The sequence below is a fragment of the Rousettus aegyptiacus genome, unplaced genomic scaffold (genome assembly GCF_014176215.1).
Source record: "Rousettus aegyptiacus isolate mRouAeg1 unplaced genomic scaffold, mRouAeg1.p scaffold_m13_p_6, whole genome shotgun sequence".
NCBI lineage: Eukaryota > Metazoa > Chordata > Mammalia > Chiroptera > Pteropodidae > Rousettus > Rousettus aegyptiacus.
Genome location: NW_023416309.1, coordinates 113,962,940 through 113,984,721, shown reverse-complemented (window position 1 = coordinate 113,984,721; position 21,782 = coordinate 113,962,940). Strand labels below are relative to the sequence as shown.

The window sequence follows — 21,782 nt, the reverse complement described above, 5'->3', positions numbered from 1 at the left end:
TCTGGTGTCGCCGCCTCGTGGCTGGAGGCCTCGGCGCCTCCGCCGCCCTCGGGACCGCAGGAGAAAAGCACGTGCGTTCGCCGAATTTTCTCTCGTCCGCGGAAGCCTTCGCCAGAGAACGACGATCCGAAGGAGTGACCGGAGCAAGAAACGTTACTTTTTAGACGAAGAGACAGTGAATTTGTGGAGAATTAACAAGACAGAGGGGACTGGGCTGCGCCGTAAAGGCGAAGAAGTGACAAAGTTTGCTTAGTCAGGGGCCGGGCCCTCAGTGGCCTGTGTCCCTCCCGGCATCCTCCGCGCACGCGGTTCGGGGCTCGGCGTAAAGTTCGGGAGGGACTTTTCCTCACAGTCCTTGCGCTTGCTCTTCAGCGGGCCAGGGTGCTGCGTTTAGGGTAGCGTGCCCCGAACCCCAACGCCGAGCGCCTGCCACGTACGTGGCTCCGTGACTTCAGCCCCGGTGACGGCCCCAGAGATGCGGAGGGAGAGACACAGCCTCACGCCGGACTCGCGGCCTTGGACTCGACTGCTCGGGTCCTGGCGTGCGGGAAGCGTCCCCCGCCGGCCGCCGGCAGCGCGGCCGGCCATTGGGACACGGACTCCTTCGTGCCCAGAGCCCCGCGGTGCGGTGAGCTTGTTGTACCAGGGAAATTCAGAGAAATTCAGAGAAGACGCGTCCAGTTTAGATCTCAGGACGAACGCACGGCAGGCGAGCATGCGTGTTTGAGGCGGAGGGGCTTCACGCAACGTATGACAACCCGCAGGGCCTTGCGACGCGGCCGAGTTTTCCGCTGGGATTGGGGATGAGTGCCAGGCGCTGTTCCCGGTTATTTACCTACACAGACTTATTTCTCACCACAGCAGCGAGAGTTACCTCACAGGTGGGGAAATCGAGGCTTAAAGAGGTCACGTGGAGCTTGCAAACGGAAGAGCCAGGATTTCCCCCGGGGCGCGTCCGGGCTGCCTTGCGGGTCAGCCTTGTCATTTAGAGTGATCGGAGGCTCTGGGTCCTGTCCTGGGAAGTTATAAGGGGCTGGCAGCAGTCCTCTAGGGGACGTGAAGTGTCGCTGGATGGCTTGCATGTGCTCCAGCTCCGGCCCTTTCCCTCCACCTCCACTCTGCTCTTGCCCCAGCTGGCTTCTGGAAGTGCTCCCACCTCCTGAGACGGAAGCCGGTCCTGTCCCAGAATACCTCAAGTCCGACGAAATGTGACTCAGCACCTTCCTGGCGCTTGCCTTCCCAGTGGGAAACGGATTCACAATGCTTAATTAGTGACCAAGGAGGGATTAGAAAAATGCAGAGAGCGGTACAGACGCTGATATGGCTGGAGTGGGTGGCTGTCTCCTCCTGGCCTCCCGCCTCCCTGCCTGCTGTCCCTGGAGCCCTGCTGGTACAGCGACTTCCCACGGAGCGCATACCACGTGAGTACACCTTACCTACGTAGCAGGGCCCTTTGCCCTGAACTTTTCTTCACAGTGATTGTTTTCCTTTGGAATTTCCTTTCTAGGTAGGAATTGCCTGAACCCGAGAATAACTGAAATAGCTTGTGGGGTGTGGGGAGGAAGGGGCAAGAAAAAGCAATAGCTTAGGACTGTCATAAACAAATGACCAAATCCTTGCGTCCCACATCGGAAGGTATAACTTACATGCATGGCAAGATCTTAAGGAGCTAGTGGTCAACCATGGAGATTTTCAGGTAAGTACCACCTGCCTCGTGACTGTTGCTGCCCGTGCCGAAAGAACTGTACGAAGGGATATGCCCACATATGACCCGGAAGGAGAGTGAGCAGGAGGGAGGCTGGGGTCAGTGACGACGTGTAGGGAGATGAGGGGAGGGCCTGGTGGGGCCTCACGTCTTCCCCAGCCGTGGTTTCAGGCCACAGACTTCTTCCTGGGAGGAGCCATTTCTTTTTGGAAGAGAAAATGAGGCTTTTCCCTGGAGTGGTGTTTGCCACCCAAATCCAAATGGGCCACCGGAAGCTTACCGTTTACTGCTCCCATGTCCAGATTTCCTTTCACTGGGGACTCTTCCCCACCCTGCAGCACACCCACTGCCAGCTCTGGCATATGATGTGTCGTTAGGCGAAAGTCACACCAGGCAGGTAGTGGGAGGGGTTAAAGCTTTGGGGAGCGGTGTGCAACCCCGTGGGTCCTCTGCCCTGCCGTCATTTTTTGTCTAGAGGAAAAGTTGACTTTTACGTTCTTAACCAGAGTGTATGTCTTACTTGATGGACACCTCTACAAACATTTGCATAAACCAGCAAAACCATACCCAAAGCCTATTTGCCACAGAAGTTTTCCCCACAAAGAGAAGTGTTATTTAGTAGCAAAATTTTAGTTTATTAATTGAATATAACAAATGTGATAAAACCTGCGTTTGCTTATTACTGGAGTATTTTTGTACAAAGAACAAGATAAGTGAGATAATGACAGGTAAGGCTTTGAAAGCATAGCATACAAAACAAAACATCTTAATTTAAAAACCTTCATAAAAATGGCAGGGAATGCTCAGCTGTGGCACAATGAAGAACCACAGTGGCACTTGATAGCCTGGCGAGCTCCATCCCAACTCTGAGGTATCAAAGGAGTCCCAGTGCAAGTTGAAGAGTTGAACAAGCAACACTCCACCCTCAGTAAGTGGCAATTAGATTTGCAATCCAGGATGCAGGTGGCGATTGGAGGGTGCTTTTGCATAGTATGGAATGACTGAACAAGCATAGAGTACTAAGTGCAAGTTGATGGGGTCCCAGATGAGTTACTGCGGGGCCCGGATCACTGTACCCGCTGCATCTGAAATCATGGTGAACAAAGAGCGCAGGGCCTTCTGCAGCTCCCCATGCTGCTGAGGGCATCCACAGGTGCCGGGGGAGCATCTGTTGTTTCTGTAGCTCTCATCACCCCTGGGCCCCAGTTCAAGTTGACTGCGTCATCACTCACTTAGGATGCAGGTTAAAGATCTTCACCTGATCGTAAACACGTGTTTCTCCGTGGCAATGCGTGCTGGGCTACCTGGGAATAGGAATTGGTCCTGAGGTCGCCAAGCGCCCAAGCCGATTGTGAAAGAGACACCATACTAAAGTGAGAAAGCAGCACAACGTGAAGGCTGGTTGATGGTCCTCTTTTTCCTTTTTGGAAACTTAAGTGGTCCTATGTTCTCGCTCAGTCTGTTTTTGTGTCTTGGCTGAGACCCAAAGCTAGGACCAGACATCCACACATTTGGGGGACCACACTGAGATCACGTGTTTATTTGGCAAGATGCCAAGCAGTCAAAACCTTCGCAGAGAGACACCAGGACTGTACCTTTGATCCATGATGACATTCATTTAGGAGTTTAGAGTACCAGGATTGGGAGGGAATTTGGCCATCAGTCCAGTCCCTTCGTTTATTAGATGAGGAAACTGAGACCCTGAAGTGTCAGGGCTTCTTCGCTCAATGCTTTTCACAGTGAGAGTTTTGTGGCTCTGACCTTCACTGTGGCAGTGACTCGTGGCCAGGCTTGGGGGAGGTCTTGTTAATTTGGCTTCAAGCTCTGTTGCAGAATTCCCTGACTTGTGAGAAGACAAAAAAGAATCTGGCACTTTTTACTTTTTCATCTTCTTGGAAACCTAGCAATATTTGTACAGTACTCAGCATTTAAAGAAATGAAAGGAAGAAGAAAGCCAGATTGTCTTCAGTAAGTGCAGAATTAGAAAAAAAATAATAATAAAAGCAACCCCGCTTCCTCCCACCCCTGTCCTTGTGCAGCAGTTTAAGTAAGAAGGGTCCCAGTGGCTGGGTATGTCCCGTTAAGAGGCTGGAGGCCCACGACAGAGCATTCCTGTGTGTGAAGCTGAGAGGTGACTTTTTCATACTCTCTGGATGTGCAGGAGGCAGGGGGTTATTGCAATTTCAAGTAAGTTTTGGTCCTCACCTCCCAGGAACCAGTATTTATCAAACCGTGAGAAAGTTTGGAATAGACACAAGGGCCTATGGATAGAGCCGGGCTCTCCAAGAGCCGTCAGCACACGGCGTGTGTTGTCCCGAGCCTGGAGCGATGCCAAAGGCTTTCTTCTAAGCACCTGCAAAGGCGACAGTCCACAGTGGGGCCAATGCAGGGGTGAGGTGGGGAGAGCCTTCCGTCGCCAAGGCTTGGCAGAGATGGTGTCAAGGGGATGACTCTATTTCATCTGTCGGTCCCGTTTCAGCTGAGCGGCCAGTTTCCACACAGAGACACAGTTGGAAAGTGGTATCTGTTCTGGGAACTGGGACTCCATTTCTGGAAGAGCATAGTCGTCTTTAGTTTCCATGTAACTGACCAGCGTGTCTCGCAGGCTGAAAACCAAGGAACAAGAACAGCATTTAAAAGCCTTCCAGATGACGTGAGGAGACCATCACTGTCACTTTTCAAGCTGGCGAGAGAACTGAAGTGTCAAGACCAGGAGCATGGAGGGGCCGCTTATCATCAGGCACCACCCAAGCTGGTGAGCAGGGCCTGTACTCCTGGATGCGGGGTCTGGTATGAACCTGCCCTCCCGCATGCAGTGCACAAGCTCCGTAGGACAGAGCCAGCCCCGGGAGGGCCCAGGCAGATCTTAAGCACTCTAGTAACGCAAGCTGCTATATAAAAGACAAAGCCTACTGTTCTGGAAAAAGCTTCTACTCCATTTCGCGTTTTGTGCGAACAAACACTGTCAATTCTCTAGGGAAGGGATTTTTTTTTTCCTACACTAAAAGTCCAAGATCATCAAGACTTGTTAAAAAATTTAGCAATATCAGTACACACAGGTATATGCCATGTAGCATGATGGAAAAAAATAGCAATTATGACGTGTATCGGTGAAGAAACTTTAGAAAACCGGCAAAGTTAAATCCCTACCTTACACCACACATAAAAATCAGTTGGCTAACCAAACAAATGTGTAACATAACACTGTAGAAGCACGAGAGGAAAACACAGGCTACTAATTCCTAACCTTGGGGTAAGGAAGACCCTTAGAGCTGTATTTCCCTACAGAGGCTTTATAGTGAAATTCTATCAGGTTAGAAAATTAAACACAGAACATCTGTAACATAACAGATAAAAGATTAATCTTTTAAGATAAAAAAAAAGATAAACAACTGCCCCTCCCCCCAAATAACCAAAGGCTATGAAGAAGTAATTCAGAAAAAGATATATGGTTCGTAAAAAGAAAAATGTCCTCAGCCTCACTAGTAAATAGGAAAATATAAGCAAAAATGAGATACCATTTTTTTGGCCATTAGGTTGGCAAAAATGTAAAAGATGGATCATATCCAGTGTTCTCACATACTACACGCTGGGGTAGCTTTTTCTATCAAATTTAAAATGCGCATCTCTGACATAGTGAGTCTGCTTGATATAACGAGAACGTGACTTTCGTAATTATTTTTAAAATTCAATAGAGATTAAAACGCAAAAGCCAGTCCTCAGGTGCCCTGGCCGTGGTAATGGCCAGAAACCGAATTCTGGGTAAGAAGACATTTCCACCTCTGTGGGAGGTCATGGGACAGACGGCAGAACCTTCTGAGTGTGCCCAGCCCACCAGGCTGGCCAGTCCTACCTCCAGTCGGGTTTGAAATCCCCCTGGGTTCGGGGGTTGTTTAGTTTCAAGGTCATCATTTCATGGAGCTCCAAGAGGAAGGCGTCCAGGCTGATCTGGTTCAGGAACTTGCTGAGGAGGTTAGTATTTTCTGGGCTGAGATCAGCTTTGTACTCGTCACTTATCTCCCCAAATGGCTCCTACAATGAAGTAGGAACAAATGAAGCCCAAGCCTGGGGTGGAGCCCGCTCCCTCCGCGCAGCTGTGTGTGTGTGTGTGTGTGTGTGTGTTAGGGAGGGACAGAGCGGGGGTGGGGGGGGGACACGGGACTCACTTTTCTCAGGCGCAGCAGCTGCTCAGACTTGTGGGCAGAGAGGAGCTGCCAGAGGGCAGTGGCGTGCCTCAGCTGACAGTGGTGTAAGGCCTAGGAGAGGAAGAGAAGTGACGGGCAGCTGGGCGGACTGCGGGCTGTATCCCTGCCCAGTGCTCGCTGTAGCCACCCCGGCCTGCAGCCATCTCCGTTCCAGCCACGATTTCCCCAGCCTCATCTTTAAACCATCTGGAGAGACCTCGCCTCGGGCAGCAGCTCAGAGCCCCTGAGTACCAAGCCATTTGGGGTGCCACCCTCAGTCACCTGTGGCACGCTCCCTGGCACCAGTCTTTCCCCCCAGGCTGTTGTTTCCACATGGGCAGGCTGGGGGATGGGCTGGTCTCAGCACCTCTCCTTTTTGCTGTCAGGCACTGCTCCTTGTGGGAGGAGTGGCAGGGACATGAGGGGCAGGGCCACTTCCCTCGAGAGAGCCTGGACGCGAGACCCACCTTTAGAACCTGTTCCGTTTGCTCACTCATCCGCAGCTTGTCTTGGATGTACAAGGCTAAGTCCATGTTCGGATCCTCCCCAGCTGTGCTCAGAAACCCCAAAGTGACTTCTGTGACATGCAGAGCTTCACAGGCGTCCGTGTAGGACTGTAGCTGCCCACTGATGGCGCTGATGGCCGTGTTTGGGAGGGGGTCCTAGGAAATCAAAGGCGGGAGGGGTCTGTGGGTGCTTGCCCAGCATGACCTGGCGAGTGTGCTTACCTTCTCCTCTGCCAAGGCCACAGGACAAAACCGAACAGCAACAGTGGTGGACGCTGGAGCCTCCTAAGTGTCAGCAGAGTTCCACACACGTCACAAGAACAGATGGGAACTTGCCTAATCCTCGAAGCACTGTTGCGAGGATATGCACGAGGAGACGCACACACACACACGCAGCATCCGTCACTGCACGGGGCAGAGCGGGAAGCCGCCAGCCCTCTGAGCCTCCGGCGTTGGCACACATGGTCGCGACCCCAGTCACGAGAGACTGACACGACGGGATTTCAGTGCGCTCCCGCTCTATGAGCACACGTGCGCCGACTGGCCGCCTGCTCACCCTCTGGGACGAGCGGTGGGCTCAGGGACTCGGGAAGGCTGCCGAAGCTCAGGGGCGCGCCCAGCAAAGGCCTGGCCTGAGCGTGGACCGAGGCGAATGAGGACAGAAGCTCTGATAAGACAGAGGCGCCACAGATAAGGTCCCCCACACTCACCTGCGGCATCTTGTTCCTTATGTCCACGAAGAGGTCTTCGTAGTTCCTGTCGCGCCTATACACCAGTGTGGGGATGCCCCTGAGGGACAGCCGGGGTTTGCCCTGCAGGAAGCGGCTGGCGAGCTGCCGCTGGATCTTCTCCAGCTGGAACTCCTGCACTCTCTCCGCGCCCTGCTCCACTTTGTACTGGCAGTTGGAGAGGATCAGCGGGGTCAGGTCCCGCTCCACCTCGTAGCTGATGACGTGCAGGTCGGTAATCTCAGAGGCGTCAACAGAATAGCTGAGGACGTGAAGACACAGCACTCAGTGTCCTGGTCAGCGTCCGTGGCCCGGACGCTGGGACATACGGAGCCAGTTCCCACTTGATGTTCTCAGAGCCTGAGCAGGTGAAACGATACGCAAATCTGTGGCACTGACGACACTCTCATCAGTGTCTGGAGGAGCGTTTGTTAGAGAAGGTGCTGAGTCTGGCTCGTTCCTGCCCTCCCGAGCCTGGAGACCCTGCTTGGCTGGCCTGGGAAGTGGCCTTCTGGGCTGAAAGCCACCGTGTCCCAGTGGCTCATGCACTCACCTGTTGTTTTCCTCAGAGAACTTTTCCATCGTGGAGATGATCTCGTTGTGCAGGGCAATCAGGTAGCTGACTAAGGCAGTGGAGCAGAGGCCCAGGCCCTGGCGACGCGGCAGGATGACCTCGAAGTTGGTGTCCAGGTCCAGGTCGGTGCTGCAGTAGTCTTTAGGTAGCTTGATCTCACCTTTAAATGACAGGGGTGTTTTTGAGCAACGGTGGTTACTCCGTGCTGCTGCTTGCATCGAGGCGGGGAGCCGCCACAGTGGGAGCAGCCCAAGGACATCACCTCAGCCATGCGGAGCTGCACCAGCGACACTCCAAAGAGCCCACTGCCGAGTCTCATATGCCAACAAGTTTCAAACCCCCTCAACTTTTTATTTCCATATCGACAGATTCGAGTGGACCAAGCGTCTATTTTTCCCACTACATTATTTCCCGCTACATTTGACCAGACACCTCTACTCAGAGATGCGCAGATTCGGCATCGGTGTGTGTGGCATGGCGCTGTGCAGTCATGGGCATGGGCACAGCGTGGACGGGCCAGCCTGTCACAGTCAGTGCTGAAGGGGAGGATGGCACTCACCATTGGTATCCAGCGATCTCCTCAGCTGGTTCCATGTTGACAGAAAGACACTGATTCTGTCGTGGAATAACTGCTTCAGTCCATCTGTCAAACACAACACTTCTTACGAACTCATGCGATACCCGCTGGTCTCAGTCAAACCGGCAGCCCTGTCCCGCACTCCTCACACAGACCCAGCTCTGCGCCTCCCCCACACCAGTGTGTTCTAGATGCTGCCCGAGATCAGGGACTGAGTTTGCGGAGCCGGAGGGAGGGGGCTCCTGGCTGCAGCAATACCTGTAATGTGTTTTGGGGTTCATGGCACCCATGCCTCATGTGGAAAGCTGAGCCTGCAGAAAACCCATTAGCCCTGAAGGGCTCCCACCCCCCAGCTGGAGTGGCCTTTTGAGCCACTGAACCTATTCTGGATCCCCCGTGAGAGTACAGTCCTACCTGAAGTGTGGCTGCTGATAAAATCTCTGATGGACTGGTACTCGGCTTCTGGCACATTCTGGAAGCGTTTCACTAGACTCTTCTGCAGAGCCAGAATCTCAGGCAAGAACTTCACCCATCTCAGTTCTGCTTCCTGGAGAAGGGGAGACCATGCAGTAACACCTTTAATTTGCCCAGAAAACATTATTGACGAATTAGACCTTGGGCTGGCTCAGGATGTGTATTTGTGGTTTCATCTGGTCAGTGTGGCATTTTATACAAAGTTGTATCGCGGTGCTTAAAAATGGGTAGAGGGCTGTACCATTCTTTCAGCAAGTACCCTCGGCTGCTTGCCACGTTGTGGCCACTGTCCTACCCGCTAGAGACAGACGAGGAGGGAGCGGATAAAGTCCCTGCTCTCAGGACACTGACACGTCACGTGCTTGCCAAAAGCCGATGAAGGAAACCAGCCCTCAGGCCCACACGATGGGCTGGGTGTGGAAGAAGCTGCCGAGAGCAAGAAACAGAGTTCCAGCAGTGATGTCTGTGCCACCTGGTGTGGCTCTGAGGACAAGACCTGCACTGGTGAGGGACCACTGTCTCAACTTGTCGTTCTTCCTGCGTGAATTCATTTCCTTTAACTGACCGATGGAAATACCTGAATCACCTTACTTCTTGCTGGGCTGCAAACACTGGTCCATGGAGGGAAGTGACTAGAACATTCACTATAGAAAGTGAAAGTTCAAGGGGGTTGAAGTTAGGAACTGTGTTTCTGGTCCTCACCGATGTGACCAATAGCGACCCTTTACCCCCCTCCAGATCCCTCCCTATGCTCACTCCCCCCATGTTCAACCTCAGCCCCCACAGTTCAAGAAGAAGGAAAGGTTTCTTGGTTTGGTTTGGTTAGGCGTTTCGGACTAAAGCTCATCATTCAAGCGCTATCCATGGACGGCCAGTCGCTGCAGGCCCCAGGGGGAAGAAGGTGAACAGACGTGGCCAGGAAAGGCTTTTGCCCTAATCTTCCTTGCAAGGTGATAGGGGGCACTCTGTGGGGTGGGGCCTGACATTCTTGACACATTCCTGCTAATTCCAGCTTGCGGGTAAGTTTCATCTGTCTCTGCTTCGAACTACCCATTCAGCTTGGCGTGGACGGACACTTCTATCCTTGAGACCTCTGCTATGGACAATCCATTTAAAATTCAAAGCCCTGAAGCGGTCTGTCCAGTGTCCCGCCTCCAAGAACCACCAGGCCAAGTCAGAGCCAGGGCCCTTGGATCCCCAGGGGAAGTCGGGCCGGAGGTCACGCAAGGCGGCCCTACCTTCTGCAGGAACTTCCAGAGGATGGGCATGGTCTCTTTGCCGTTCTTCTGCTCCACAAGGTGCCAGAGGTGCTCCACGGTGACTTTCCTCCTGCAGCTCCACATCTTGGAGCTGTGCACCACGCTGTTGCGAGGCAGGTGGGGCAGGAAGGCTGCTGGGTCGCCAAAGACGATTCTGGCCACGGGGTCGGAGCTGACACGCTCATCGCGGCTGATGCGAGCATTCACCGCCAGGAGGGTTTTGTCCAAGTGCTGGGTGGAGAGAACAGTGCCGGGTTCCAAATGTGAGGTGCACCGCCAGTACAGGGGACCCTCAGTGACCCTACCAGGGGGCCAACAAGGGAGTCTGGCTGACTCATTTTAGCGCGTAATCAAATATTCACATTGGCTAACTGATTAGAATTTACATTTTCCTTGTTTGTAGCTTTATGTTCCCGGAGAGAATGAGACTCAGAGACCTATATTTTAGTCCCATCCCTTTAATTAGTGACATTTATTTCCTGATGGGCTTAGCTACTCTCAGGAACATTCTTGCCGGACAGAGAACGATCCGATGAGCAGTGTGACTGTGGGGTCTGTGTCGTCGTTTCTCTACCTCTCGCTCCCACGGCCTGCTGTGGCAGGAGCGGCGACAAAGGCACCGCCTGCATCTCCTGCACTCCCAGTAGTCCCTCAGCCTGGCTGGACTGGCCTCAGGACGGGACAGAGGACGGGGAGGGTGGGGTGACCCGGGTGGTGAACACCTGGATCTGGGCTTGGCCTAAGGCTTCCACAGGCCGTCCAGCAGTGACGTCGGCCAGTGCGTCACTGGACGCTCAGGACACACACCCCCGCACTCCCCTGGCTGAACGGGGCAGGTGGCTGCCGCCGCTCCCCACGTACCGCGAGTTCTCGTAAAATAATCATCTCCATGCATTTTTCCCAGCGGTTTCTCATTTCTTTGGTTGACAAGTTCGCATCAAAATTTAAAGGCGCTACGAAGAGAAACGTGTGGGTTACCCAAGGAACCAAGACCAGGCGGTCTGCAGACAGCAGACACTGAGTAGCTGTGAGACTGAAACAGTGTCCCCCTGGGGAGTGGGTCTCTTTCTAAAGGACCCTGAGCACATGGAAAGGGCTCCTGCTGCTGCCCCCAGGCTCATGTTCTTTGTGGGCTGACAACCTGAATTCACAGGTCTCGACTCAGCAGGGGGACACGGGAAGGGCAGAACAGGTCGCTTCTGTCCGCTGTGGCAAGTCCTCGGGTGTTGCCATCCTTGTGGATGTGCGCCGCGCCCGGTCCCTTACCGTAGCCAGGGAGGTGGTGCTGCTCCCTGAGGAGGCCGCACAGGACAAGGTGGACTACGTGGATGGTCTCGTCGGTGCCCTTGCCCAGCGTCCGCGTCAGCTGCTCCAAGTCCCTCTGGATGTGCTGCTGCAGAAACTCCCTCGGGTCCCTCACCGGAGGCTTGATGATGTTGACCAGAGCCTGGGGCAGGGGGACAGCGTGTCGAACGAGGGCTAGCTTATGGGGGAGCTGGGGAGTTCCGCGGAGGCCAAGGGTGCCACCCCAGCATCGAGTGGGGACGACACACGGCCAGATGGAGGAGGGCAGGGCTGGGGGTGACCGCCTCTGAGACCCTCAGAGGGGAGTAGAGACTTTCCAAAGCAAGAGCTTTCTGCTGCCCTGGTCACTCGCCGTGGGGGAGGTGTACTGAGCTCTAGCCGCGGCGCAGGGAGGCCTGGCCGTGGTGGGCTCTGCTCTCCCAGGTGTGAAAGGAAGGGTGGTTCGTTTCACGTGGGGCGCACGGAAGCGGACGAGCACGTCCCCCGTGCTGCCACACACCACAGGAGGCCTAAGTTTTCTACTCCTTTGTGGATTAGGTAACAGTGACACGGGCAGCATCCACCGTAGGGGCTAGGACTTTTTAGATAAAAGGATACTGCGAAATGCTCCAGGTCACTACTGTTGGACAGAAGTGTGGCCTGCCAGTGCTCCCCGGTACCTGGGGACTCTGGGCAGCTCCCAGCAGCAGAGCCAGATGCGTGAGTAACCGGATGAGGAGGAAGACCGCGGGTGGCAGATCCCGGTCAGACACCACCACGGCGCCTCTGGGGGGCGGGCTTCCTAGCACGTGGCCCGTCTGAGTTCTGTCTGAGACAGTCCTGTGAAGAGCGAGAGGAGCCACTGAGGGCAGCAGGGGGCACACCCAGTCCCGTAGGACTCGGAGACCTGCTTCACAGTTTCGAAGAACTCAATGGTCAAAGTACGTGTGCTAAGCCAGACCACCTTCCTAAGCCTTTCTCCCTACGGAGCCGCCTTCCTGGCCGACCCAACACGCATGGCCTTCTCGGCGCTGAATCGGGGCTGTCGGTGCCGTCCCTGGGTCGTGTGTCAGGACAGGTCTGGGCCTGCTGCTTCCACCGAAATCACAACCGGGCGAGAAGGCAGGCTGCAGACAGCTGACATCAGCATGGGGACATGGCCCATGGGCCTCCTTTTCCCAAACCAAAAGCTGGGATCCGAGGTCTGGCAAAGGGTGCCCGCTGACACCCAGATGGATGTGCAGCACGACAGGTGTGTTGCAAAAATGCTGGCGATGCCAGACGTTCTGATGTTTTTGGAGGTAATGAGTTAGAATATTTTAAGCTGTGACTGCCCTGGCATGGCCAGAAAGTACAGTGACTGCGGAGGTCCCACCTCCTCCTTTAAGGGAGCATCCGTAACCCTACTCGTCCTGGGCGCAAATGTGGGACTACGAGATGAAGTGTCTGTTGGGATTCTGAAGTATTTGATGAGAGAACATATCCTTTACTTTCCTCAGAAAGAGAGGAAGCTAAGAGAGCTTACGAATAAGATGGCATGTGCTCAGAAAGCTTAAGGCCCAGTTCTGGGTTTTGCAGACCTAAATATCCCTCTGAATTAGGTCACCTGTTTCTGTCAAACATTTCAACAGGGGGCATGTCCCAGGCCCAAGTGGAAGACATCTGAATTAAGTATCCATATTAATGAGTATTAATATGTCATCTGCTTTGCATTTAAAAGCCTAATTAGCCAATGACAGATCAAACACTTCACTGAGGCATAACTCTGGGACCTTGGCCTTGAGGTCCAGCATGTCATAGGTTCAAATGTACGGTATTTATACTATATCATCAATGTATCAGAAATCGAATAGAAATAGCCCCAAGCCCGTGGTTTGACGAGTTAGAAGGAAGCACAGGTGTACGTACTGGATGGCGGTAAACCCGTGCTCCGGTTTGTGATTCGTCCCTCCGACTAGAGCGCCGCAGTCCACACAGGCGCCCCGCTCCATGGGCATGCCACACTAGGACAGACAGACGTGGCCCGGCTCAGTTTCGGAGCCAGTATTGTTGGACGCATGAATGCCATCACGCACATGAATGCACACTCGCCACAGTAGGCAGTGACTGCCACTAGGGCTGCTGATTCTAGCGCATGCGTATTTGAGGGGGGCCCGGGCACCTGTTCCATGCAAATTACACTGTATGTGGGCAAATTTGGACCTTTTTTCTTTAAACAGAAGAGGCAATTTAAGTATTATTCCCAAACAGACACGTTACAGACGGATGTGTAAAACCTAGTCTTCGTTCTCAGCTTTGTCTGTTTTCTACCCTCCGTCTGTCACAGTCCTCGGCTCTTCGCAGTCTGCCACTGGGAACATAGCAGCAGCTTCCACACTGCTGTTCTGAACTCCCTCAGGACTTATTAAACAGGGCAACCATGTGATCCGCTGCTTCCTTCTGGGTAGGACCACAGCCGTGACAGGCCGGACGCCTCTTGCCTCCTGGACCACAGCCCCTCGGGAAGAACCTATTTCGGTCTCGTCATGGACGAGGAAGTCAGTGAACTCAGAATGAAGTGTATATATCCGTTTTTTCCCTCCTTATCTCTCATTTACTTTAGTCAATAATACTTTTCAGTTCGATAGCTTGTCACTGAACAGACCGGCCTACGAAGGACCCTGGCTTGATGCCTCGGGACTCAGGCGACTAATCCACAGGTCTCCTCCCCCCACAGCTGATGAGCTAGGAGTCTCTTCATCCCGCCTCCGCGTATCTAGCCCACATCTCTTCTCTAGGTTAGTAATCGGCTTCTGATCTAGCCAACACTTGGCTGTCACAGAAAGACATGTCACTGAATCTGTGCTGCAGTGGCCAAGAAGGGTAGCTAGAGTGGTCTTTAACCAGCAGGATTTTTGTCTGCCAGGGGACCTCTGGCAGTGTCCGCGGTGCTGTGGCCAAGAGACTGGCTGGACACCCTGACTGCGTTTATATGCTTAGTTGAAACTCCTTGCTCGGTCCTCAAAAGAGTCTATTCTAGAAGGTCGGGACCTTCATTATCCTCCTCTTCCATGCCCCCCAGACCCGGGGAACACACTTTGGAGCCCCCCAAACCCTACCCCAAATACCAAGACTCACCTCTCCTACAGAGCACAGGTGGCCATTGGGACAGTCTGTTAAAAGAGCAACAGGGCGCGTGTTGGCTGCTGGGGTTTCACTGCATGACCCGCGGATTAAAGGGAAAGCTAACTGTCCTCTGGCCGAACCAAGCACAGACATGGAGCAGATGTCTGAGCACATTTGGGAAAAGTGTCTGAGTTTACTTCTACATTCCAGGCTTGGCCAGGTGACCCGTGGAGGCGGCCGGATGGCACTGACACCCTTTCTTCTCATTTATTTGCCAAGACCATGTTCTATAACAACCTTTAAAACTAGTTTAAAAGGGTGATTTCCTCAGGCACTAGCAAACTTTACACAGAGCCATGGGCTATATCGCTCTGTCTCCCAGTTTTATTTTTCTAAAAGAACTATCTCTGGGTCAAAAACTTGGTTAGGTTGTGAGCTGGCCTTGCCTGAGCCTCCAGTGTGGTCCCCAATCCCCACTTCTCCTCAAACGGCATAATCCAGGGAACAGGAGCACATCCTAATGGGGCTCTTCCCCACGCCTGAGGAAGGCCTCGGTTGGTCTGCAGTCGGCACACTGCCTGTTCATGCCATTCTCGGCCTGCCGACGCACCAGCGGCAGGAGGAGGCGGGCACCGACCACACGGCTCGCATGGCATCGGGATGCTCACCAAAGCTCAGGATGGCAGTTCTCTCAGACACCAACACTTACAGTACCAGCGGACTCCTTCCAGACCCTTCCAGTTCCTAGCTTGAGCCAGCAAGTCTTCAGGCATTGTTGGAAGAAAAGCTTTCTGGAAAACCAAGAAAGCAGAGCTGGCTTTAGACAAGTAAACAGACTGATCGGCTGCTACTGTGCAGACTTCTGATTTTCTCTCTCAATGTCATGAGCTGAGTGGAAAATAAGGATGAGGCAAGATGTCCACCATCGTCGTGGACTAAAGGATCAAGTGAGACAGAGGCAGAGAACCAAGAAGACAAACAGGTTCAGCAGTTTTCCTGGCACAGGCTCCGTCTCCACAGCGACAGGCCATTACCGTTTCTACCGTGAGAGCGAATACAGTCGTATTCATCTTACCGCCATGTCGTCTGGGGAGAAGGCCAGATTCTTCAGGGGTTCCAAGATTTTTTTTTGTCCACAGAGAAGGATGGTTGCAGCATGAATAGCCATTTCTGTCACTATGCCTTCAAGGCTGCTGTCCGTGGGACCCGTCCTCAGCAGTGGCAGGGTGTTGGTCACAAGGGATGTTGCAAAATGTCTCATTTCGGGTGAAAAGATCTTGCTTTCTTCAATGACTTTGTTCATAGCCTCACATTGCTGACAGGAAAATACATTTCAATGTTAAAATGTTATCGAGGAAGAATATGCAAATCTGAAGGTTTGCTTTAAGTCCGTCAGACTTCGCTACCAAATGCATGTCAAGAATCATGGTAAACATGGCTGAACCATCACTGTCTCGGAGGAAACTACCCAGAGGCGAGAACACTTCTCTACCAAAGGCAGCTAGCTCCACCTTCCCGAGAACTCAGCTGCTCTGTTTTGGTCAGCAGTATCCTACGTTCTTGCCTTGAGTTTTAACTGTAATTCTGAGAGCTTTGGATGAAACAGCAAGTGGTCCCTTGGCACGCAAAGGTGAAAACCCCCATGCTAGGTAAGAAATTACGGGCGTAATTTGTGTTTGTGACTTCTCCCTCCATTCAGAAAAGTCACCCTGAACACCAAGACCGTGACCACAAGTCCTGGAGGTTGATACTCACCTCTGGCTTAGGGTGCAGGTTCGCATTGCGGGATCTGTACAGAGTGGTGACCTCTCTGAACAGCGCTAACAGGAAGTGGACCGCCTGTTGTGTTCCCGAGTTCTTGCAGGCCTGAGGAAGCAAGGACATGTAGCGAGACTCTGCAAAGTTATACAGGTCTAGCCAGGGCCCAGAGCTGTGCGAGTCACGTGTACACATGGGACGTGGGTCCACCCTAAAGCAGGAGATAGAGGGGGAGCATCTCCCAAGATCTCAGAGCTCTGGACCCAGCAGCGCAAGGCCCACCTGGAAGACAGAATGAATGGCTCTAAAGTATCCCCCGATTATCAGCAAGCTCGCAACGGAAGTAATAGCAACCACCATCTAGTCTCTCTGACGACCCTGCTAGTCCTGGAAACTTCCTGAGTGGGGTAGGATGTTCTATTTACTCTTTTCCAGGAAGCAAGCCCAGAACACTTTAAAGATGAGATTCTAAAATCCTTCCATCTTTCCTAGAATAAACACACATGGGATTGCATGCACACGACGATTGGCACACACAGGATTGTGAGTGTGCACAGGAGTGCATGCTGCTGGTTGTGGCCGCACACCTCGTACGGAGTAATCCTGGCGGAAGCGATTTCCGCAGGGTCTCGAAGTAATGGACATAAATGCATCAAAAAGGACCTGCTGATGCCGACAGCTGCAGCAGGTCAGCAAGGCCCAGCAAATCTGCCGACCCACTCAGTTGCTACTGCTCTGTGGCTCGGCTAGGTGTGCCTGTGGAGGCCACGGCACGTGACTTCTGATGCAGGGTGTCATCCCTGGGACCCCTCCATCTGCATCATTTAACAGAATGAAGGAAGGATGCATGTTCCAAGGGGCGCCACTTTGCCCAGAGGGAAGGCTGGAGCCTGGCCTACCTCCAGAGCAGTCGCCACAGCCAGGGGCGAGCACTCCAGGACGGCTGTGCCCACGGCGTCACGGAGAGCCTTGTATTCATCTCCATGCACCAGGAACCGGTCCATCTGGCTCGGATAGTCCTCCTGCAACCCCAGGAGCACGGGTGAGTCACGGTGGGGACAGTCGGGGTTGGTTTAGCAAAAAACCACAGGATAGGTAAAGGAGCCATTAGGAGGCAAGGGTGCCGGCCTGGGGTTCTGTGGGGGGCACGTCCGCTTCGTCGTGCGAAGAGGGCAAGGGGACTGAGCGCTGGGAGGGGCGGAGGTGCTGCCCTCGGGGCTGTCTGCTCTCCCCACTCAGCAGGGCGCCGAGGCCGGCAGCGTCACCCATGTCCATGCTAACCTCCGCCTGGCAGTAGGAGAGCCAGACGTGGTTGGGTCATTTTCAGAGCCCCAGAGCAGTAAGAATGCGTCCATTTCCGAGCACTAGGAAAGGACAACGGAGCGGCCCTGAAGCCAGAGTCACTGCTCCTTTCATCCTCGACTCTGCCTGCCACGGGGAGAAGCGGCCTCTCCTGCCAGCCGAGTTACTTCTGATTTACTGAGAGCAAAAGCCACAGAGTCATTCTGCTTTCCCCATCAAACCCGACCAGAAGTGAGGAGGCCTACGTAAGTTCTGCAGGTAGGTGACAGCCAGCAGCACGCATGCGGCTCTTGCAGGTGGCAGGATGTTTACAGAGCATCACGCGCTAGAGCGGATGAACTGAAGCAGAGACAGAGAACCGGCGCCGACGCACACCTTCCCCCCAGCAGACCGAGAGGGGGCCGGGGAGGGGGGCTGGGCCCAGGGCCCCCGCTCACCTGCTGCTCCAGGACTTCCTTGGGGAACACCCACCGAGCCCAGTGGCCCGGTCTGGAGAGACTCTGCACAAACTCCATCCCGTGCTGGTCCGTAAGCTTCCTCACCAGGTACACGCGGTACCAGTCGTTCCTGGCCTTCGTGCAGAAGTCCTCCACTTGCCGCAGGTATTGCTGCCGCTCCTTTGCCATCTCTGCAGAGTCCAAGGCGGGGGTGAGTGCGGGGGGCTGGGACTGCGTGACCCTGTTGGCCAAACAGCCCGGAGCCTGCTCTTATGAACTCAGAGGAAGAAGCGAACTGAGAAGAAGGGGCCGTGGGATGCCCCAGTTTGCTCAGAGCCGGCTTCCCATGCTTCCCGAATTTTGAGATAACGGGGCCGCTAAGGCCGAGGCCAAGAAACGTGCCGCAGCAGACTTGCCTGAGCTGTCCCAAGCCTCACACAGGACATCGGAGGCCCGGTCCAGACAGAGGTGGATGCGGGCCATCTCCTGCAGGTACTCCACTGAAGCCTCGCCACAGGCGTCTTGGCCGATTCTGGCCCACAGGTAAGTCTTTAGGAACTGGCTGTCCTCCCGTAGGGACTGCAGCATGCTAGTCGTGGGGGACATGCTGTTCTTCTCGTGCATGGAATCCTAGGGCACAAAGAACCAGGAGGAAGATCTGGTTTTTCTCCTCGATGTGCAAGCCCCGACCCTCTGGAATTCCCACCGTGTAACTGTGGGGAACTAGGAAGGACAAATGTGTAGGTCTGAGTGTCAGTTTTTTGAATCATGGAAAACTAATATGCCTTCTTATTTCAGGGGCAACAAAGGGAGAAAAATATCTAGCATTGCAAAATTTTGGGAAGTAACGAAAATATGAAGAGAATAAAAGTGAAACGTATTCAGAGTATCTTCACTTGAGATGACATGGTCAAGTTCAGTGGCATATTCTTCCGGGCTGTTTTTGCCTCTCCTGCACATGTATGCAGATGACAACATAGACCACAGAGGGGTAAATAATGTGTTTGAAACCTTTTTTTTTCCCCTCGTGGAATATAGCTGCTATTAATTTTACCGACTAAAATTATATTCTGTAAATTTTCAGAAGCAGTATTCCATTGTGTGAACCACGTGTTTCAGATAGCTTCCAAAAGACACACAGGGGAGTGACAGACAGAAAACTCACCTCCAGACAGCTGATAACCAGCATGTACAGCTCTGTTTTATCTTCAGATAGGAATGCTTTCTTTTCTAACTGGGACAAGTAATCCTGAATATAACCTTTTACTTCATGGAAGCTGCGGAAAGAAAAATAGTATATCTGGTTACTTCAGGTCTGGAAACTCATTTTGCCAAAAAAAAAAAAAAAAAAAAAAAAAAAGGTAGTTACTCCCCATGTACACATATACATACATACACAGATATGCACATGTAGTTTGTAATGTAACTTCATTAAAAGTTTTTTAGCACAAGATCAGAGGAACAGAAAATGGTGTATTTTAGACCAGCTGTTCTCACACTTTTTGGTTTCAGGCCTCATTTACAGTCTTCAAAATTATTAAGAACCCCAAAGAGTGTTTGTTTATGTGAGCTATATTTATCAATATTTACGGTATTAGAAATAATCAACTCACTTAAAATAACAAGCCCATTACACATGAAAATAAATAACATTAAAAAATCTTTTTCAATACTAAAATGAATTGATGAATAGCTTTGTGTTTCATGCTGCAAATTTCTTTAAGGCCTCAGGTAATGGAATTCAGCTGGACTCAGATCGGCTGCCGCCGCCAACTGCGCTGATGCTGAATTTTCTGAGGAAAATTGGTATACACGTTATGTGGTTGGAAAAAGGAGAATGTTTTAAAAGTCTTTCTGATAATTGTGGATAGTCTTCTTTGACACTACACCAAACTCGATAAATGGATCATTTTAAAGGTTAGTGGCAATGTGCAATCTCGAACCATATCAGTGGGCTTTTCATAGTCAGTTACATTAAGTTAAATGGTTGCCTTATACTTTGTTTTTGTTTTTTTTCCTGACAAACACATGATTTTGTGACTTTGAGCACTGGTCGGTCCTTCGGAAAATATTGGTTGACTGAGCTATGCAGATCTTGAAAATGTTGACACATTTTTATTCCATAGTGTATCTTTTAAAAACCTCACATTCTTTACTATCACCACCCATGCCATCAAATGTCTTTAGTTATTAGAAAGCTGACGGGCTCATGGTTGGGGATAAACATGACAAAAATTTCATTTTATCATCATGAACAATAAACATCGTCAGCTGTTTTCCTTTACTTGTTTTCAAGAAAATGCTGAGGTCTGAAAGCGCGGACCATTGGTCATTCCTCCAAGTACAGGTGTCTCCCAGGAACAAAGCGGCTAGTTCAGCGCTTAACCCAGATCTCGCGGGAGTGGTCCTCCTTGCGATAACCACCATGCCCGAGTACTTCTCACTTCAGAAGGACACTTTTTAAAGCGACACACGCGTGGCAGTGAAGAAGGGAATGGCCGCTGCGGCGGTTCACTTCACACCATGGTGCCAGTGGTGTTACCCATCATCGCTTTAGTGACATCACCAAAACCACCAAGAACAAGAAGCCAAGTCACATCCCAGCAATACTTAAAAAGGCGTTGTGACCTTGGGGACTCCCCATGGGTCTAGAGACCCGCAGTCTGAGAACTGCACCACCAGATCAATATGAGCCCCACAGGTGATGCTATCCTGGGTGTCACTGACAGCTTATCTCATAAGGAAATACACCGATAGAGTCCACACTCAGGGGCCTGAGGCATGACCAAAAAGTGGGACTGGTCCCCCTTCAAGTGTCCAGGACGCAAGCAGCGAGGAGTATGGACCCACGGCAGGCGAGAGGGTGCAGTGCTCAGCAGCTGGGTTCGTCAGCCTTGTCGCATGGCTCTGCCCAGAGAGCTGAGGTGTGCACTTCCACAAAATAACTTCAAGTCCAATCAAATTAGTTAATACACACCAAAATACACAGATCACAAAAGCAAAGTAATGACAGAAGCCAGTATTTCTCAACCTGCAGAATGACAATGAAGATTATAAAATTTGTCTTACGTCCAGATAGGTAGTCACAAAATAGTCACGAGGATGAAAAATACAGCATAAGGAATATAGTCAATAATGTTGTAATAACTACGTATGGTGTCAGGCGCGTACTAGACTTTTTGGTGTAATCACTTCGTAAGTTACATAAACATCTAATCACTATGTTGTACACCTGAAACAATATTGTGGGCCAACTATGATTGAAAAAAATTTTTAAATTATTTAAAAATAAAGTAAAAAATAATATTTGTCTTATGTCTCGAGATTTTTAAAATCAGTTCTATAATGTTTAGTCTAAATATCTCGGAACAAAGCGTTTGCGCTACGAGTGTGCCGTTCTGTCACTCTGCACTGTGTCAACACACATTATGTCAACAACTCCATTCCCGTTTCTCTAAGCAAAGACATTCAAGTGAATACAGATGTCTCACATTTAAGGTTAATGAAAATTGTCTAACATCAAAAGAGGTTCTTTTCATATCTTAAGCCAGCTCTTCACGTCTATACCTTAAGGCCATTTTAAGGTATAGTAAGATGCTAGCTCTGTAATAAAATATATTTTAAGAGCATTTTATTTAAAATCCTTCAGGAATCCTCTTTAACACAAATGATGAGGAGAAAAGCAAAAGGACCCGTCCGTCCATGGACAAGTGTGCAGCAGGTCCACGCATTAAATGTGACCTAACCTCCACTCTCCATCTGCTTTTGGACATTTAAGTCAGAATCGTCATTTCTGGTAGAACTTTTCTTGCAGTGTCTAGATTTTGCCAACACCTCAAAGGACACGGTCGACTCAGAACTCAGGCCATGTACACTGAGAGTCTTCCAA

General features: G+C 51.8%; 1 protein-coding gene and 1 long non-coding RNA gene across 6 annotated transcripts in view; one reads left to right on the top strand and one right to left on the bottom strand.

The window, feature by feature from the left end:
• The first annotated feature begins 1 nt into the window (after position 1).
• On the top strand, positions 2-21,143 carry LOC107510089. Its single transcript, XR_004951396.1, has 3 exons — positions 2-1,421; positions 13,618-18,884; positions 19,618-21,143. It is a non-coding gene; the product is annotated as an uncharacterized LOC107510089 (long non-coding RNA).
• RNF213 (ring finger protein 213) overlaps positions 2,320-21,782 on the bottom strand; it is an 82,460-nt gene continuing 62,997 nt past the window's right edge. For 4 of the 5 annotated variants that reach the window (XM_016143298.2, XM_016143300.2, XM_016143299.2 and 1 more), the window contains 21 exons: positions 19,059-19,170; positions 18,310-18,523; positions 17,894-18,084; positions 17,054-17,176; positions 16,152-16,262; positions 15,472-15,711; positions 15,106-15,187; positions 14,409-14,443; positions 13,200-13,294; positions 11,972-12,131; positions 11,274-11,454; positions 10,869-10,960; positions 9,987-10,238; positions 8,689-8,821; positions 8,257-8,340; positions 7,677-7,857; positions 7,106-7,385; positions 6,357-6,551; positions 5,872-5,961; positions 5,559-5,737; positions 2,320-4,311 (listed from right to left, as the gene is read on the bottom strand). In XM_016143298.2, the coding sequence (XP_015998784.2) occupies positions 4,158-4,311; positions 5,559-5,737; positions 5,872-5,961; positions 6,357-6,551; positions 7,106-7,385; positions 7,677-7,857; positions 8,257-8,340; positions 8,689-8,821; positions 9,987-10,238; positions 10,869-10,960; positions 11,274-11,454; positions 11,972-12,131; positions 13,200-13,294; positions 14,409-14,443; positions 15,106-15,187; positions 15,472-15,711; positions 16,152-16,262; positions 17,054-17,176; positions 17,894-18,084; positions 18,310-18,523; positions 19,059-19,170 (3,184 nt within the window). In that variant the 3' untranslated portion in view covers positions 2,320-4,157. Of the gene's footprint in view, positions 4,312-5,558; positions 5,738-5,871; positions 5,962-6,356; positions 6,552-7,105; positions 7,386-7,676; positions 7,858-8,256; positions 8,341-8,688; positions 8,822-9,986; positions 10,239-10,868; positions 10,961-11,273; positions 11,455-11,971; positions 12,132-13,199; positions 13,295-14,408; positions 14,444-15,105; positions 15,188-15,471; positions 15,712-16,151; positions 16,263-17,053; positions 17,177-17,893; positions 18,085-18,309; positions 18,524-19,058; positions 19,171-21,782 lie in introns of those variants that run through there. The other variant, XM_036222860.1, reaches the window with a different exon arrangement.